The sequence below is a fragment of the Colius striatus genome, chromosome 5 (assembly GCF_028858725.1).
Source record: "Colius striatus isolate bColStr4 chromosome 5, bColStr4.1.hap1, whole genome shotgun sequence".
In the NCBI taxonomy this organism is placed as follows: Eukaryota; Metazoa; Chordata; class Aves; order Coliiformes; family Coliidae; genus Colius; species Colius striatus.
Window position 1 is genome coordinate 48,283,144 of NC_084763.1, and position 15,968 is coordinate 48,299,111.

Below are 15,968 nucleotides of genomic sequence, written 5' to 3' on the forward strand. Positions count from 1 at the left end.
TAAAACAGTTTTAGAATTATAGCTGCACCAGCAGAAAAAGCTTTTACTAATGCAGCTATATTAAATGGGCTACAAACCTAAACAACTTCACTGCCCAAATGGAACATAGGATTGAATCTTGAGTAAGGTAGAAACATTTATTTTTAAAGTGCAGCTAGAAACAAAACAGAGGAAAAGAGATAAAAACTATCAGTTTGCAGCACCGCTCGTTCAGTTGATTGTGACAAATAAGAACTGACACCAGCTGCAGTAGCCACGCAAGTAGGCACAGCTTCTAAGGCTGCGAGTCCGTCCATAGCTTGCGGTTCCCATCTACTAAGTGTACTTGAAAGTGTAGGATAAGACAGTTTTATTTCAACCAGTAGATCCTACCAGAACTACTTTAAGGAGCACTTAAAAACGCGGGGGGCGTGCACCAAACAGCAGCTGGCTCTGGCCGACGGATTTGGGGAGTTCTCCTTTTTGGCTTGGAGGGTGTATAAGCGTCAGGCCAAGCTCACGCATCACTTGCTGACTTGCACCGCTTTTGGAAACAGTTGTCAGCAAGAGGGACGGGCGGCCGGCCTTCCGCCAGACACTCCTCTGCCTCCATGCGTGTCCCGGCCCCGCGCTGGCACCGCCGGGCAGAGCCGGGAGGAGACGGGCGCATCCCTGAAAAAGAAGCGCTGGGGTCGAGCGCCGTAGGAAACGCCGCGAGACAGCCCCGTCCCCTGCAGGGACAGGCACTGGGGAAATTATAAAAGCCCACCAAATAAGGCGCTGGCGGTAGCCACGCAGGGAAGTGGGGGACGAACTTCACACAGGGAGAGCCCTTCCCTCTTTTCCTACCCCGCCACGGCGGACAGCACCTCCCCCGCCCGGGCTTGACGGCAGCGGGGAGGAATGTGTTTCCGGGGCGGGGAAAGCGCGGCCGAGCGCGGACCTTCCCCTCTCCTCTCGTCCCCTCCCCTCCCCTCCCCCGCCGTGCCGGGCTCCCCCTCAGCAGCTCGGAGGCGAGGTGGCGGCGGGCAGCTGGACGGGGAGTGAAGAGTGAGGCCGGGCGTCCCGCCGCGCCGCACCTAGCCCGCTCAGGGACGCCGAGGCAGCCTCAGGCGGTCGGGCGGGCCCCCTGCCAGGAGCCAGCCGCGCCGCGGCCATGGCCGAGGTAGCGGGAGGACGGGGCGGGGGTTTGGAATTGGCAGGGAGCGGGCTGAGCGGTGTCCGCCCGGCCAGGGGCGCCTCAGTGCGAGCGCGTCCAGCGGTATCCGGGCGGGCTGAGAGCGGGCGGTGCGGGGCAGAGGGCGGCGAGCGCGGCTTTCCGCCGCCCGCTCGGGGAGCCGCCCCGAGGCGCGGGTCTCAGCGCCCGTCCCGGGCGGAGAACTGTGCCTCGCCTCCTGCCGCGCCTGCCCGGGGCGGTGTGGTCGGCCCGGCCCTGCGCTGCGGGCGGGAAGGTGTCGGGCCCAGCCGGCGGCTTCCTGTGGTGGCGGGACGGCGGCCTCGGGCCTCCCGTGCCGCCGGGGACCCGCCAGGCCTTTGTCCACCCGGGCCGCCCTGACCCTTCCGTGTCTACGAAGGGGGGAACCGGTACCAGCGCCGCGCTCGGGGCTACCCGGTGCCGTCCGCGGCCTCGTGTCCGGAGGTGCCCGGGAATGGGGCAGCACTAGGCTGGGTGAAGTTTCGGACGGCTTCCCCGGGAGCGCGTTGGAGGACGAGCGTCCCCTCAGCGCCCGGTGTAGCGGCAGGGCCGGAGGGGAAGGCTTGCTTTCCGGGGAAGCAGGCGCTGGGGAGAAGCGGGTTACAGGAACGGGAGCGTAAGGAGTGAGGCAGTGCAGAAGTTTGATCATTTGGATTTTTGATCCGCATATATCTGCTAAAAGTAACCATTTAGAGCGGAATATGTGCCCTCTTTGAATGACGGCATGATCATAGTGCAGCGGTTTGACCGCTCCATTCGTTCAAGTTAGTACGTTTATAGTGAGCCTTTTTGGTTTGCCATCTGCTTGTGCCTGGGTGGCAGCAGGAACACGAGGCCTCTCTGTGCTTTCTCCCTTCACGTGGAGATTTCTGAAATAGAGTGATAGGAGCACAATGTTTTGTCTCATTATTACCTTCCTATACCCATGGCTGGAAGGAAACATGAAGTGCTAGGAAATTCTTTCTGACTCACAGTGTCAAATGTCTTTTTATGGAATAAGTGTCTTGCCTGTTAAGACTCACCAGGTAGTCTTTGTCACCGTTTTTCTGTATGAAAATAAGTTCAACAGTGTTATTGGCTCCTTCTGTGTTTGTCTGTGGTCTAATACAACAGTCCATTCCTACCAACATGTGTGCACATACCTGCTGGGTGAAAATGTTGATTTTTCTTGTAGATTTGCTACAGTCCTGTTCATGTGAAGATACACAAACTTCTAGGAGTAAGGATAGTCTCCATTCACTGCAGTGGAATCACCAGTGTCTAATGCTGCCTGTACGCTTAAGTGTTGACATGGACTTTATGTGTGTAGAAGCAGACAATCTGCACTCCTGGCATGTTAATGATTAAGTAGGTGATGGTAGTTCGGTGAGAAAAGTCAGATTTCTGTTATGAAATGTAATTACTTGGTAACAGATGATTTTTTTTTTCCTTAAAGTATTGTACTGCTGGAAAGAAGTGAATTAGACTAAATTAAACAAGACTTTAAAAGTAGCGAAGGCGTTCGTTGTCCATATCCATCCTAGTGATGAAACTGATGATTCATTCTGTCACAAAAAATATTACTTGCCTCTGGCAAATGATTAAGGAGCGTTTTGCAAGCCTGCCTAAGGCTATATTTGTAAGGGTTGCAAAAACAGTGAGCCATTGGCAATAAGTAGGCAAGACAAGGCAAGTTTAGGATGTGAACACCTTCAACTTTTGTCCTTTTCAAAGATGTTTCGTCTGAAAGGTACAAACCTGACAGGCATGCAGAATAACATCTTACCTTAATCAAAGTTGGAGCTGTATCTGTTTGTCAATCATGTGACAAAGGGACCAGATTTATTTAAAAATGAAATGACAGCACTTAGAAATCAGGTGTTTGTTGTGTGTGCAGCTTGGGAGATCGCTCTGCTCTGTACATTCGGTGATCTGATCCACTTCATGTTCCTGTTTATGCCCACCCTTGTGAAGGACTCATCCAGAGGGGTGCCAGTTTCTCTAGACGATCCATGAATTTCTGACGTGAGTGCAGAATTTGAGTGTTTTGTCTTGAGTTTTAAGTGACTCCAGTGGTTAATCTTCTACCACTTCCTTTGGGAAGTGATTCCCACAGCAGAAAACAAACTGTCCGGAAACTTTTCCTGCTGTTCTTTCTTCCTGATCTGTTATTTCATTCTTCTGCTCTTAACCGTCCTCCCCTCTTAGAGTAGCTCTGCTGTGGTGCAGTTTGGAAAAGTCCTCATTTGCTCTAGCAAGCTGCTCAGGAAGTAGATAACTTGGGTAGCAGAGAGGCAAGCTCAAGGAGAGTGATGCAGACATGGGCTAGGCATGTGCTGTGTTCTCTGTTGCTCTGAATATAATTCCCTTGCTGCCACTGGTATGAACACTCTTGAGTTGTTTGTAAATAGTTGTCATGCCTACCTTTCCACCCAGTCTTGATTTAGTTGAGTGATGTGATACACGCTTAGCTTGTGGTTCTTCCAGACCTATGATCAGCTTGCTGCAAAGTTCCTGGCTATCCCTGGCTCTTGGTAATGTGGCCTTTGGGAACAGTTTTGATTGTGATTGCGGCAGGCCTGTTGTTAAACAGGCTGTTGAAGTACCTCCTCTTGATAGGACCCTCTGTATAAGCCACTGTCAAGGACTGTAGTGCTGGAACAAGCTCCATCCCTGCTCCTTTTCCTTCTAGTGGGTGGACAAACGGTCCCAGCTGTTCCTCTGCTGTCTGTAGGCTAGGGACCTTGGGCTGCTTCTGGCCTTGTGATGGCTAGTGCAGGCTTCACCCATGTCCTCACTGCGTGTGAGAAGTGGATGTGTGAGCTGTATGACCTGATTTCTGTTGGTTGCACTCACCACGTGGCATGAGGAATGGGATTTTTTGGGGGAAAGTGTAGAGGCTGGATGTAGTTTTGCTTGGCAATTGGTATACCTGACCTTTGGCAGTTGGTGTATCTGACCTTGTCTTCTACCCTACTCCTCCCCAAGTACACTTGGTATGCCTTTCCTGTGAGAGAGACTTCTGATAATCAGTAAGACATTGCAAGACTGAAGTTAAAGCAGTCGGGGATTTTCCTAAAGCATATTAACTGTGGCAAGCTAGCTAGCCTTAAGATTGCTGCTGCCTTCTCACATGGCAATTGGAAAGGATAGTCGTTAGATCCAGAAAAGATAGAATCCAGGCTTGGCAGTAGCGGTGCCTATTCTGCCTTCATTTGCTCTTCTAGAACTTCAAGTGATTTATTTTTTCCAACTTTTTTTTTTTTGAATGGCCAGTCCTCTTGGCATCGTTTTCATTCTGGGAGCTGCAGTCAGCTCTCTGAGAGGGAATCCTTGTTGAGAGTGCCTTTTTTTCTTTTAAGCTTCTCAGGATCCATTGGTGGAGCTCATAAAACAATTATGTAAATTAGATAATTCTAAAAAAATGTAATTAAGGCAATATGGAGTTAAATTTATTTTGGAAGTGTCATTAAAAAGTACTTGCCAGTATGTGTACTGTTTCCCCCATAACATGACTTGATATTTAAGTCATCTGCTATATTCTGTGCCCTGTAGAAAATTTCCTGTCTTCCAGCAGGAGGAAACTCAGACTAAGTGCATGCTTTCCCACTTCTCATCTCCCATCTGTCTTTATAATGCTGGTTCTACAAATCATTCACACTGCCTTGATTTGAAGGCACTTACTAGTAGTAGCATTCTCATTAGCAGTTTTAACAGTGCTGTTTAGGACACTGCAGATAGGGGTTCTTTTCAGGCTTCTGCTCTGTTGTGTATATGTGCATGGGTGATTGTATACGAACACATGCATCTCGGAGCTTTACAGGAAAATGAGTTTTTGGGGTAGCGGAGAGTTAGCTGTTGTTTTTCAAGAGGATGTTTGCTTTTCAAGAGGGAGTGTCACAGAATCATGAACAAGTTGTGTGGCTCGGTCTCCTGGACAGACACTGTCAATATCTTGCTCTGATTTAAGGCTCCTTTTGTGTCAAAGAAAAAAAAAAATTATTGGTTAGTTCTAATGCTAAATAATGTTGTCATTTATGATGGATGATACCATCTCCTCTTATTCTGTGTAGTTCTTCCTTGCTCTGTTTTGCTCTGTTCTATTGTGCATTCCGTTGCCAGCTTTCTGAAAAGGATGATGTTGCTTGCCATGCAGTAACCACAGCAGACCACAATATTGACCAGTATCTGTCAGTTGTCGTGGTTGTGGAGTTTCCTGGGTGGCCTACAAAGTCATTTTTGTGTTTACCCACAAATGGGAAGACAAATTCTACGTTTTTTTTCTTATTTGTCCTGCATAGGTGTAGCCCAGTAACTTAAACCGTTAAAACGGTAAGTCAGGATAAATTTATGTCAAGACCTTTCTCTAAACTTTCTTCTCTCCCACCATGTGGATTCACAGTGTAAGTACCAATAGAAAGTATTTACAGCTTCATTGTAAGAAACTGTCATGTGCTTCAGTTGTGTTCATGAGAGGCTGTATGAATTTCTAGCCCAATGCAAGACTCGATGTGTAGGCTTGCCCAATGGCTTGCATTGGGAATGTCACACAGTTGTCTTTTTCAGTAATAAGGGCCCTCTCTTTACCAGAGTATTTTTATTAGACATCCTGATTTTTTTGTGATAGCCACTTTCTTTTACTTCTCTAAGACTAATCAAGGTGGACTTCCTAGACTATCATATTTTTGTATTAACTACTTAAAGTAGTCCTCATTTTTACTTAGCTTAGTTTTAACTTTTGCTCTGGGTACATTGCAGTATATAAGCAGGAAGGAGAGTCTGTATTTATATGGACTCATTGTATTAAACTATGAATTTCTGTGTCATATAGCTACTAGATACAAGTACTTACTTGTAGTTAATTTTCTGTTATGATTATTCTTTTTTTTTTTTACCTTCAGAGATGGGCAAATAAAGGCACTTTTGATGTGGATGCTGAACAGAAAAAGTGAAAGCTTTCTTCTTCTTTTCTTGTCCTTTGTGGTAGGATGAAAAACAATAATTATATATTGGTCTGAAGTGAAACACTGAACTTAGCCTCATGCAGAGATGACTGATTTGTGGTTATTTAAACAAGAGGAAGAATAATTGTATTAGATTAATTTAGAAAGAATCAGTATTTCACTTAGGAAATGGTGATATTGTGAGTCAAAGGTAGTATCTTGGATATTAATGCGTACTTCATCCCTGGGGTTGTGGTTTTGAAAAACAAACCTGAGACCAGGATGTCTGGCTTGACATAACTTTGATCTTGAAGTAAGTATTGAGGTAAGATTGTAGGGGTCATTTCCTTTTGTGAAGGAAAAAAGAGGATAAACTGACATTTTATTTTCTTTAGTGGAATTGTAGTTCTGGGTATCTGAACACGGTGCTAACCTTGGGCATTGGCACTGAGTCGGGTCTGGCTCTTGTGTAGCCAGCTACTCTGTGAAGCTATTTTGATCTGTCCCTATCTGCTCTGTGTCTTTGTAGGCTGGCACAACCCATGGGGAGTTATCTGCAGCCTTGTACTGCCCCTAAATCAGAGGGTCACAAGATGCTCTCCCAGTGAGTTGTGAGGTAACTTGAGTGTCAGGAGCGTATTGGGGACCATGGGAGGTCGTTTGAAGGACCTGGCCTTCTAGGAGCTTGGCCAGCATCCTCTGCAGATTCAGTTGCTCAGGTATTAAATTGGGCAACATCCAACCTTTGCCTAGACACTCAGCTTCTGATTGTCCAAATCTTAGGTAAAAGGGTTTTGTGTGAATATGACTACAGCTAAAAGGAAAGTCTATTTCTGAAGTGGAGATAAATAGCCAAGAATGTAATCTTTTTGATGTTAAATAACAAGCACTCTCCCACGGATTGAAAGGTGACATGTTTTGATAGTTGATTATCACTAAGTTGAGATTAAATTTTGCATCAGGATGATTTCTCATATTATTGCCATGTCTTTGATAGCAGAGTACTTGAGACTTTGTGCTTGTCCAGTCAGTAGGCGAAATGCTTTCTATTCTGATAATAAAAAGGAGAAATGAAGAAGTCTTTGCTGGCATAATCCACAAGATTTACTATGGTAAGCAAGGTTAATTGTGCTGCCTATGTGTTCTGGCTGGGTTGTTTTCTTATTACAGTGATGTTCTATTTTCTTGTGTGTTAGGAAATTAGTTTCTGTCAGCATAGGGCAAAGTCATGAATTATCTTCTCTGAGGTTCCTTTAGCATTTTTGCAAGGTTGTATGTTAATGTGCTCAGTTTCTGGTGCTAGCTAAAGATTGTCCTGAAGCTGAAAGGCATACTGCAGCCTAGCTGCGTAAAATACAACACTTAACAGGTCTTGAAACACCAATTTGCTGGGTTTGTGTCAGAATGCATTACAAAATCTATCTTTAGTTGTGTGTGATTGTAACTGATTTGCTTTCCCAAAACACCTGTAAGGCTGATATTTTAGGAGATAACACTTGTTCTTTGCTTTTACTGTATAGTTAAAAAATGAGGAGTAATTTGTTGTGATGTTTCTGTAACTTATGGGCAAATATAAATTGTGTGAGATGAATTGGTGTTTAATAATTTCAATGTAATTTTTCCTGGGTGTGGACTTGAGCATAAAAAAAGAAATGGCAAATTTCCTTTTTTGGAAGAACATACTATAGATACTGGCTGTAGGTTGTTTAAAATGCATCATAAAATTGGTAAACAGTGATAAAGTTTTTTTTCCTATGTATGTGTTGCCTCCTTCCGCTACGGATGTTGTTTACATAACTTTTCAAAGGCAGAACTAAATGTTACATAGCTATGCTGTTGATACTGCCAGTGTCAGTGAAAAACTCAACTTTAGCATTAAAGAGTAGCTGTAGTGTGTAAGATTGCTGCCAGCATTTTTATCACTGCCAACTGACCAATCTGGAGAGTGTTTAGGTAGTAATAGAAAAGCTTGTACTAGCTCTTTTTGGTGCATAATTCACAATGCAGTTTCACTTTCTAAATTAATAGTGTCTGTATTTAATATAATTAACATTTTCTTGTAGCTGGAAGCAATTTGACTATTATGTCTCTGCAGAGTTAAAAAAAAAAGAGGTCACTAATTAATGATAACTGAAAACTGCAGTAGACAAGTGATTTTCAAGTTTATTTGAATTTCATATTTCATAAAGTGACCTTTGAACCTTGAATTCTCCTAAAAATGTATTTTATTTTCATAAGAACATGGCTCTGCAGCAATTTATACCAATGTCACTTAACTGTCACTCTTGCCTCTACCTGTGCAGTCTTGCCATCCTTACATCACCAGTGGAAGTCGTAAGGTTGTACACTAAGTCATTGAAGTTACTGATGTGATTGGAAAATAGCTTGGCAAAAAATTACTTTTCAACTGGATCAGCAGTTTGAACTAGGTGACCATAAACCTTACTAGTGACATTCAGACCTAGGGAAGGAATAGGAAAATCTGCAACTTGTAATGAGAGGAGCGTAGACCTGTGGTAGGTAGTCCAGAGATAAGCTGGCATAAGCACCATCTGCTGCTGCACGCCTCGGTGCTCTTCTGACTTGAGTAATCTATCTTTGCTTGCTGGATCAGATGAGAAATAACTCAGCAAGGAGTTATTGCTCAGCTTGTTCTGCTGTTTCAGTTAAGAGGTGAAAGTGTCGTCCACAGTTGGCACCAGATAGATGCAGAGGGTGCAAAATGGGGAATTTTAGGTCCCTGAGAAGTTGAGCTGTCTCTTCAGCAGCGGCAAAGTGGTAAATCTACTTGGTTACTTTGAGAATCTTCATCTTTTTTTTTTTAGCTTTCACAGTCCTCTTGAAAACAGCCTGTGGACTCCAGACTTTAAAATCCTGCTCTGCAAAGCAGCAGAAGTGTATTAATAGACAGGTTGTTGAGGCAAGGCCTGCTTTTGGCAAAGTACTCTGTGATGGATCTATTGTTTTAAAACAAACAAAACATTTAAAAAAGGAGGGGGGAATGTCTTATAAGGTCGTAATCTCCCTTTTTTGTGAGATTTTGGGGCTTTTTGCAGGCACTTCAACTTCAGGATTAAAATCTGGATAGAGTCCATTGTCTAGGTATAAGCATGCAGTGAAACAGGCAGTTGTAACTGCCATTGAATTAATAATCTTCATTAGTTATGTAGTAAAAAATGATATACATATATAAAATTACATGTATCTTAAAAATCTCATAGACAGGTAGATTTATAAGACTGTATGTAGTTCTCTGGGCTAACCAGTTTTTATTATTTCTGCATATTAATTTTCCTGACTATTTTCCCAGCGTTGAAAGTGTGCTGAGGATGAGAGTTGTTTCAGTACAAGTCTCATTCAAAATGATGTTAGAACAGTGAATCTTTAAAGAAAACCATGCAATTAAGTATTTGGATACTGTAGGCATTATTCTGTGTAGTTGCTGAATTAAAATTAAAAATACCAGAACAACAACAAAATAAGCAAACAAAAAATCTTCAGTGTTTTTGTTCTTATCTTAAATGATTTTTGGCCAAGTAATTTATTCTAATAACTTTTTGCAAAAAAAAAAAACCAAACCCATAGAATAAAATCAGAATTGTTCCCTGAACTGTCCGGCTGTGTTACAGAGCATTCATAAGCAATTTAGTCCAGGCCAGCAGAGAAGGAGGATGGGCCCATGACAGCCTGGATTTGGGCTGTTTTAGTGGTGCTTAAAGAGCCCAGTGTGATTTTGGAGGTCAGTCAGTTTGACAGCCACCTGCCCCTTTATAGCAGTTGTTTCCTCAACACTCCTCTATCCACATGGAGGTCAGGTTCAGTTTGCTGAGGCTTACAGAAATCAGGTTTTAATGTGGAGGGGAAAAAGGTGACTTGGGGTATCTCTGCCCAGCCCAGCAAGCAGAGCTGGCTTGGAATGGTGGTGGCGGAGGTCCACAGGTGGGAGCACAGGGGCAGAGGTTGCATTTTTGGAGATGAGGATGCTGTAGCGCTGCTGTTCCTTTCAGCAGCTGCTGGCTTTCATCTTGGTTTTGTTGCTGAAACTGTACCCAAAGCGTTAGTGAGAGCTACTGGTGGGTGAACACTGAACAGTGCCATGTAACAACGGAGTTTCCGCTGGGCTCGCCCTTTGCGGTGTGCCAGCTTTTGGCTTCCTGCAGTATCTGCAGCAGTAGCCAAGAAGATCTTTGCAAGTGTTTTCTCTTTAAAGCATCCTATTAACTGAAACCCTCTAGTTTTTTACTTCACAATGTACGTGCCTCTGTTCTGCTCTTATTTTAAAAGAAAATCTTGGAATAAAGTAAGTTTAACTAGATGATGTGACAGTCGTGGAAACTACTAAGGCAGCATTGCCTTGGAAGCATCAGTTACAGACAACTGTGTAAGAGCTATATTTATATGTTTAACTAAACTTTTCATTTCCCCCTGTGTGGATGAATATGAGGTTTAAGTTGCACAAAATTAAATAGTCTCTTTATGGGAGTAGTAAGTGCTGCAGAGTGTGTGGGAATTTAATACTACCACAAGGAACAGGCACCCATGTTTTCCACTAGAAAGGCTTAAATTGTTATGTGGCACTCCTAATTCTAATCTGTCTGAGGTAGAGATGCTAAACTTAGCCCAGACTTGCAGGACCTATGTAAACAGGCTAAATATGCAATTCATTCTGTCCTCTGCCAAAAAAGTGTCGCATTTAGCGAGAGGAGAAATTATTATGGCAAAAATGATTGATGGGTCTAAAAGCATTTGAAAAGTGATGAAACAGCAGATTTTTTTTTCTGTTTTAATCACAATTGTGTAAAAAAAAAATTGCTTGTAATAATGAAAAGCCTGAACTATTTGTTGTGGAAAAAATGCCTACTAATAACACAAAGATTTTAAGAATTCTCACTGTGCCCAGATTGATGGAGACAGCATGCCACGTTAAGGCTGTGATGGACTTGAACTACTGAAAACTTCTACTGGCAAGAATATGGAAAACGGATGTTTTTGATAGTGACAGTTTTAAGGGTAAAAAAAAAATGTTGTTTTGGTTCTTAACACTTAGATGTCCTCATATATTTATCTTTAAAGAGGAAGCTTTCAAGGTGTGCATGTACAGAAGCTGCTATAGATAAAGAAAATAGTTTCAACCACAGTATCGGTACCCATGGCTTGGTATGTTAGCTCTTTGGCCTTGAAGAAGTGCTGTCTTTGTAGTGTGCTTGTGTGCTAGCATAAGCAGTTGTATGAATAGGTTTTATTATTTTGTCCTTACTTAAAATTCAAGGAGCTTCATAATGTCCTTGCAGGAATCCTAGCTTTCTGTGGGCAGGATGCACCAACGTGGGATTTCTTAGCAAAAGAGAGGAGTGTAGGAGTGTGGTAGTGGAGTGCTCTGCTTTTTATTCTATATTTTAGTAGGCATGATACTTTTGAGAGGTGTAGACTAGCATGAAGTAGTTACAAACTGCCTTTTCAGAAGAAGATACAAATGTTTTAGTTGCAACTAGATATAAGCCATAAGTAACTGTAAGAGCATATTGTTGGTATTTTTATTAGATGTAGCTGCAGGCTTCTACCTGTTCCACTTGAGAATATGCAGATGTGTATTTATCTCCTAATTTAATGATGAATATTTAGTACAATACATCTGTTTGTTGGTCTAATTCAATAAAGTATAGTTGTCAGAGTTTAAATTGCAGTCTGTGGATAATTGCCTAATAAAAATATCTAAACTTATGTGGACAAAATAACACTTTCCTGAAAAAGAGCACCTCGCTTGGCACTTAAACATTTCCTGTATATGGCGATGGTACACAAGTGGTTTGTTTGCATAAGCAAGATACTTCCATCAAGATGCTTTCCAAAACAACTCTGAAACTGTGGAAACTTGCCTTCAAATTATGATTCAATGAGTCAAGAAAATACTATGCAAATAGTCTCTTTGTCCACTGTAGGACCAAGCTAGGAATCAAAATGGTTAATACAGCAAAGTGATATTCTTAAATTAATAATTATTAGTATTATGGTAGTACTAAAGAGATGTGGTAATGAATTGCAGACTTTTGTACATGCTGGTATATACATATCCTCTTTGAAAAAAGGTCCCTACTTCAAAAGTGATGCTGACTAACCAATGTTAGTCTTGCCTGCACTGTGGTGCTCTCAGAAAGACCTTAGAACAAAGGGAGAGATCAAGGTCGCACTTGAGGTTTGCTGACTTGGCAATTGAAGACTCTGTCAGTAGCAACATCTTCATGTTGTCCCTGAGCATCTTTTCTCATTCTTTTCACTTTTTGTCACCATTGTCAGCATGAAATCTGGGCTTTTGTGGCTTCTGAAATAGTAAATTATAAAGAATACTAGTGCTGCTAACACCTACTCAATTTGTCTCTTTGTAACATATTTCTAACCAACTTGTTTTTGCTTCTAACTAGTATTGTTTAAGTTTGCAGGAGTTTGTCATTAAGTGAAATTATTACCGGATTTTGAAAATAAAATATTATGAAAATAGATATAGAAATACAACGACATGGAAGCACATGTGATATGTAATCTGTCCTGCCTTTATGGCTTTTCTTAGCAGAAGCTTCTTGGATGCCTTTAGTTGCTTGATGAATGACAAGTATTCAATTCAAGTCCATAAAGAAAATCACAGAATGGATTGGATTGAGGAGGACCTTAAAGATCATCAGGTTCCAACCTCCCTGCCATGGGCAAGAGCACTTTCCACTAGACAAGATTGCTTAAAGTTCTGATAGATCATATAGTTCAGATTGGTCAAGGCTGCAGTTGGAGAGGGATTTCATCTCGGTGTGCGCTGGTCACAGTGGTCATGCACGGTACACGAGGTTTGTAGTTGAGGACCTCTTCTGTGTCTGTGAGCATATTATCTGTTTTCTTTCACTTTCCTATAGGTTAGGGCATTTAGTGGCAAGGAAATAAAGCTCTGAATCCTCATCTTTAGACTCTCTTCATTTTTATCCATTGACAACATGTTACAAAATCTGTGTGTGTGTATATATATATACACACATGTATTACAGAGAACGGGGTCTGAAGCCTCACATATATTTCTCTTCTATCTCCTGCCATCTAAGTGCTTTAGTAGATAAACAAGAGTCAAAATTTTATCAGTTCATTTTCTGTCTCCATGCCTTCATTGCATAGCAGCTTTGTTTCAATAACAGCACTGGAGAGTGATCATACTAGTATATCCTGTAGGCTGATAGAGCATTCCCAGGAAATGTAAACTCAAACCCTTTAGGGCTGAGGAGGAACTGGAGCCCAGTTTTCTTACTTCTTGGGTATGTCTCAGTGCTGTAAAATATTTGGGAACTGTTATTACTCTCTGTCATGTGAACTGCATCTGCCAAGTTTTTTTTTTTCCAAAGTGGAGAGATGTCTAATATCAGAGAACAGCTGTTTCAGTTGTTCTGACATAAGTACCTCTTTTTTGGGGGTTAATAGAGATTTATGTGTTCTATCAAGAAAAGTCTCCATTCCTAACTCCCTCCCTGCAGCCAGGCACCTAATTTGGGTAGATTTGTTACTACTCAGTCATTCAAATCGAGACCAAAAAAGTACTTTTCAGGAATATACCTAATTGCTTTTCATTGCACTATTTAGAACTGTCAGTAAGTTGAGGGACCCTGCGAAATCCAGCAGGTATCAACAAATTCCATATAGGAATCATATGATTAAACTGTGTGTGTGCTTGTGAAGTTAACTCTTCAGTCTTGAAGCAGCTGGGTCCTGTATAAAATAACAAAAGCCTGTACTCTGGGGACACAAGCCGATACCGTGAGCTGCCTCCTAGATCTGTTCTCACGCAGGTACTTGTATTTGTAGATGAACACTTTCATGTATTCAGCTGAAGAGGCGTTGTGATGCAGGTGGCCACGCAGGGTTTTCAGTAGAGGTTTCAGACCCACAAATCTGTTTTAAAACTTAATGCTTATTGATTGGGGTTTTTTATTCTCATTGAATCCAGTAATTTTGGGGGATTTTTAAGTGACTTGATCTCTTGAGAAAATGTTTAGAGCTGTAAGTATGAATAAAGTATGGTTAGTAATGCAGTATAACCAAGAGACTTAGCAAACCAGTTGTGTTACTGTGTATCTTTGTCTGGCTTACTAAGCAGAGGAGAGGGGCAAAGTAGTTTTCATGCAGGGTTGTGATATGTTTCCCTGTGGTTCTGGCATACAGAAATTTGTATTCACATCTTTTTTGGACTCCCAGCCCTGCAGGGGCATCTTCTGAACTAAGTAGTAACAGACGCTGATTATGACAGATAGTTTCAGATAACCATACTGGAGGGGCTAATCTCCCTGACCTAAACAGAAAATCAGTTTCTTGTAGATTATAACTCACTGTAACTACATTTTAAGTCCCAACAGATTTATTATGTCTTATTTTAACATATATGCCCCACTAAAACATAGTGGTTGTGAAACTGTGTAGCATATCTGCCGACTCTGCCTTTTTTATTGCATTAGCTTAGAGATAATAACTGACAGAGAGAAATGAAGTCCAATGTGAAATCCTGATGGCTCTTGTCCTGTAGTGTCATGGTAGCCAAAGTGGTTATGCCTTAAAGCTCTATTAGGACACAATTTGAGTAAGCAGTCTTGATGTGATGGTTTTTTGTGTAAAAGCTATTTCAGTGCTAAAGAGTGTCTTATTTTGCACATTAATCTGAGTTAATGTCCCGTTCCTTCCATATTACTACAAGCAGTTCAAAACCTGCTCTGTTAACATCTGCAAAGTTGCCAGTGGGAGAAAGAACATTGTGGTGTTGATTAGCCATGCTTTTGGTAGACTGATGGACAGGCTGATGAAGGCTGTCTTGCCTGTAGCATTTTGATTTGGCTTGAGATACTTCAAAGTCCTACTCTTGAGATTGTGCTTTCATTGTCCATCTTGACTGTTTCTATCAAGTTCACTTCCCGTACATGGGCATACTTGGAGGTATTTCACTAGTTCATCTCTGATGATACAAGATCAGGATCTGGGCCTCTGTGAAGAGCAGCCATTACTGGGCTGGTCTATATCCAGGGAACAAATAGTTCTGCAGGGTGAGATAGGTTTTGGTTCTTTGATTAAGATTTCTTGCTTTTCAGCCATCAGTATTTACCCCAAATCTCCCCTTCCATGAAGAAGAATGCATCATATGGTTTCTTGATCTGACGGTCCTGGAATTTACTGGGCAAGCAGTATATCCCAGCTATAATTCAGTGTGACAGTAACGTTTACAGTGATTAATTAAATAATATAGCTGTTAAGGTCACAAATGAAGAATTACCTATTTAAGATTCAGTTGAAAATCTGCACCACAAACTTGCAAGTTTTAATTAAAAGTAACTTCTTGGTATGAAACCTTTTAACTTCTCTATCTGTTCCTTTCTCAACAATATGCTTCTCTCAAGACAGCCTCAGGATGCCATTTTATGACTTTTTTACAGTGGATTGCTGCTTTGCAGTGAATTTTTATACAAGCAGACACTCAGAGTTGCTGGGTGTCAAGTGAAATTTGAGTTTGTAATGAACAATGTCTGTTGTAGGAATTCTGTCCGTCAGGAGTGCTGACAGAGGTGTAGGTCACTGTGAGAGTTCTGTAGTGTCCATGCAATTGCTGCCTCATGTCACCAGGCTTGTTTGTTTTCTCCAGTTAAGAAAATCACTATGTCTCTTTATCTTTTTTTTTCCTCTCCCATTTTTTTCCAGAAATGTGAATGGGATTCATCTTCCTAGTCCATAAAATTGACACTGAGAAGCGTGGCCCTCAGCTAAGGCCCCCCCCTCCCCTTCTGGAGGGAGGAAGGAACTTTTTTAGCAGGGTAGCCATCAAGTCCTGAAACAGGCCTCTCCAGAGACTATTTAATTCTACT

The 15,968-nt window shown here is 42.1% G+C and overlaps 1 protein-coding gene across 1 annotated transcript in view; it reads left to right on the forward strand.

The window, feature by feature from the left end:
• Positions 1 to 910: 910 nt before the first annotated feature.
• The window catches only part of ITGB1 (integrin subunit beta 1), a 43,766-nt gene continuing 28,708 nt past the window's right edge, over positions 911 to 15,968 (forward strand). The window contains exon 1 of the mRNA XM_061996200.1: positions 911 to 1,144. Within this exon, the coding sequence (XP_061852184.1) occupies positions 1,136 to 1,144 (9 nt within the window). The 5' untranslated portion in view covers positions 911 to 1,135. The remainder of the gene's footprint in view (positions 1,145 to 15,968) is intronic.